The sequence below is a fragment of the Trichechus manatus genome, unplaced genomic scaffold, assembly GCF_000243295.1.
Source record: "Trichechus manatus latirostris isolate Lorelei unplaced genomic scaffold, TriManLat1.0 scaffold00146, whole genome shotgun sequence".
Lineage (NCBI taxonomy): Eukaryota > Metazoa > Chordata > Mammalia > Sirenia > Trichechidae > Trichechus > Trichechus manatus.
This window is the reverse complement of record NW_004444082.1, coordinates 417,476-420,210: the sequence shown is the minus strand read 5'-3', so window position 1 is coordinate 420,210 and position 2,735 is coordinate 417,476. Positions and strand designations below refer to the sequence as shown.

Genomic DNA, 2,735 nt, shown 5'->3' with positions numbered 1-2,735 from the left:
TGAAGAGTGTCTTCAAAAGTAAATCTTCTGGGTTGGTATTGGGTGTTAGAATAGAACCAATTAAAGAAAGGACTTTCAAGTTTTATTTTTTTAAGGTTAATTTTAGCCCTCTAACTATGTATCCAGTGTGCATACAGATGAATTGTTATTAATTTTATGAATCATGATATGAAATCATTCAGCTTCTGTTTAATTTAAGGAAATGGTTCAAATGTATGTTTGCTGATGACTGATTAAGTACTGAAACGCTGCAGAGTGATAAACTCGAGCTAGGTTCTATCTTGCACTCATGATGCTTGTGCAGAATCATCTGATCGTGAAAAAGAACTAGAGAACTGAAGTGGGAATTGGAATATCTATCAGTCCTCTTTGGTTTAAATACAAATTGTAATTCGTAGATAACGTTTTATTATTACTTAGAATATGTGACAAGGTATGGAACATATATAGAGCCAATGCTACCCTTTAGTATATGGAAATTAAGTTTTCATTTTAATATTTGTTTGAATATTCTGTCTTTTACTATCTCCAACTAAGCGGTGCTTGATGGAATCAGATGAGACCCTCCATGTAAATTTCCCTTGTAAACTATCAAGCTTCCTAAGCATCACTTAATATTTTGTATTAAATCTGTGTATAAATTTTGACTCATCAGTTCCAAGTCTGTAATCTGTGTTATAGAAACAGATGCATGTGTGTGAAGATGGGTGTATTTTAGGATCGCTTGTCATCATGAGAAATTAGTGAGGAAAATGGGAATATCTACCTACAGGGATTGATTAAATGCATTGTGTTCCATTCCCGGAGTGAAATATTGTGCAAACACTGAGAAAAGGACAAGATATATCTGTATGTACAGGATTGCCGAACTAGCCCGTTGAATTACACAATTGAATTTATAGTGTGATGTTATTTTGGAAAAATGTGTATGTATGTCTATATATGCATAGCTGTAGCTATACTATGTTCAGAGAAAAACTTGGATATTTCACCTTTCTATTTTACACTTCTCTGTGCGTTGGAATATTTCACTTCTTCAATAAAAAGGTTATAACTCCTCAAAAACCCATGTTAATAAGTTAAAAGTTAGGCTCTTAAGGAGAGATAGGGAGGCTGAGAACGTATGTACGCTGTGGGTCTGGGAGGCCTTAAAAGATGAGCTTTGTTTATTTTGTGTTTTCACTGAAGTGTGTCCCTTCGCTCTCTAAGAAGGAGAGAAAGTCAGAAGTGGTGAGGGGCTGATGGTGAGCCCTGTAACTCGTGGCTGGAAACTTCATCTGCCTTACCAGGAAGGGACCAGCTACTCTAGTGTTTTGGTTTTTTTTAAATAGTTTGCAGGTACCCAGCTTGGCCTCTAGGTGGTGCATTAGTAATTTAAAATGTGGAGGCCAAGGCTGTTGGGGAAAGAAAAAACAAAGGAATGAACCAAAAGTGCCACCCACGAACATGGAGATCAGCGTCTGGGTAGACGATCAGACTGAGTGGTGCTGCCATTTCGCTTGTGATGGCCACCAAATGACTTTGTATCTTTGGATCCATTTATTTGCACATTCCACCCTAACTCACTGCGTTTCTTTCCTATTTGTCTTCCTTGCCCTTCATTACGGTCTGATCAGGTATACAGATCAGGGTTTGTTCAGCTCTCTTCTTGTGCCGTTCCGTCATTTACAACTCTCTCTTATCACCTTACCACCTAGTAAGCCACGTAACTCTTCACTGAAGTCTCAGAACGAGATCCTTTTTACCTGGAAAGCTTCTTGTTTGGTGACTCATCAGTCACTCTTCCGTCACTTGGCACTCACGTGATTGTTATTAGCCAGGTGTCTACTGAATGCCTTTGGATACAAGATATGCACACACTTATGCTGTCATATACCTATTTTCCTTCTTTTTGCTTAGTAGATTGTAAGCCCTAAGAATCTTGTCTGATTGCCCAGTGTAATTAACGTTGAGGACAGTATCATGTATCCTGATAGTAATGAATCTACTTTAAGAAAGATTTGAGGTTGTCTATCTGAAAATTACAAAAAAAAACAAAACCTCTTTTCCACCAGCTTTAGTCCCACCTGTATCCTGGAAGGGGATCATGATTTCCGTTGTGATGGCTGTTTTCCAGGCTACGAAGGGCAATATTGTGAGAGGTATGCTGTTGAGTTATCACGTGGAAATGGCTAGTCACATCTGCTCCTGCTTTTTAAATCGTGTACTGGGTATGTTTACTAAAGTGAGTTGGGAATCACTCTCAGTTTGGATGTGCATGATGGTTTGGGGACCTTAGTACTATTCCAGAACAAGTTCTCCCATGGGTTAAGATAGTAAATGCCCTTTCCGTCACCTTTTCTTCCCCTTATAGGAGATAAAGCGCCGAATGAGGCAAACGAACTTCCTCTCTTTGCATGTCATTTCTACAGAAATGATGACCGTCCTTGGGCAAAGGGTCGTTTATGTGTTTTCTGACTGTTGGTGATGATACCTTGTCAACCTAAGTATCTTGCTTTCTGTAGGTGTTCCTCGGGCTATCACGGGAACCCGCGAGCCCCGGGGGGCAGCTGCCGGAAGTGTGAATGCAGTCCGCATGGCTCAGCGCACAGTTCCTGTGATGGCGTCTCCGGGCAGTGTGTCTGCAGGCCAGGGGCCACGGGGCTGCGATGTGACCAGTGTGAACCCAGGCACATTCTAGTGGAGAGTGATTGCGTTTGTGAGGATTTCTCCTCTATGTGTTCAAATACTGGTTT

At 40.5% G+C, this 2,735-nt stretch overlaps 1 protein-coding gene across 1 annotated transcript in view; it reads left to right on the top strand.

Moving 5' to 3' along the window:
• Nucleotides 1-2,735, top strand: part of LAMA1 (laminin subunit alpha 1) — a 165,786-nt gene that overhangs the window by 102,280 nt on the left and 60,771 nt on the right. The window contains exons 24-25 of the mRNA XM_012558209.1: nucleotides 2,055-2,141; nucleotides 2,505-2,698. Coding sequence (XP_012413663.1) covers nucleotides 2,055-2,141; nucleotides 2,505-2,698 — 281 coding nt within the window. The remainder of the gene's footprint in view (nucleotides 1-2,054; nucleotides 2,142-2,504; nucleotides 2,699-2,735) is intronic.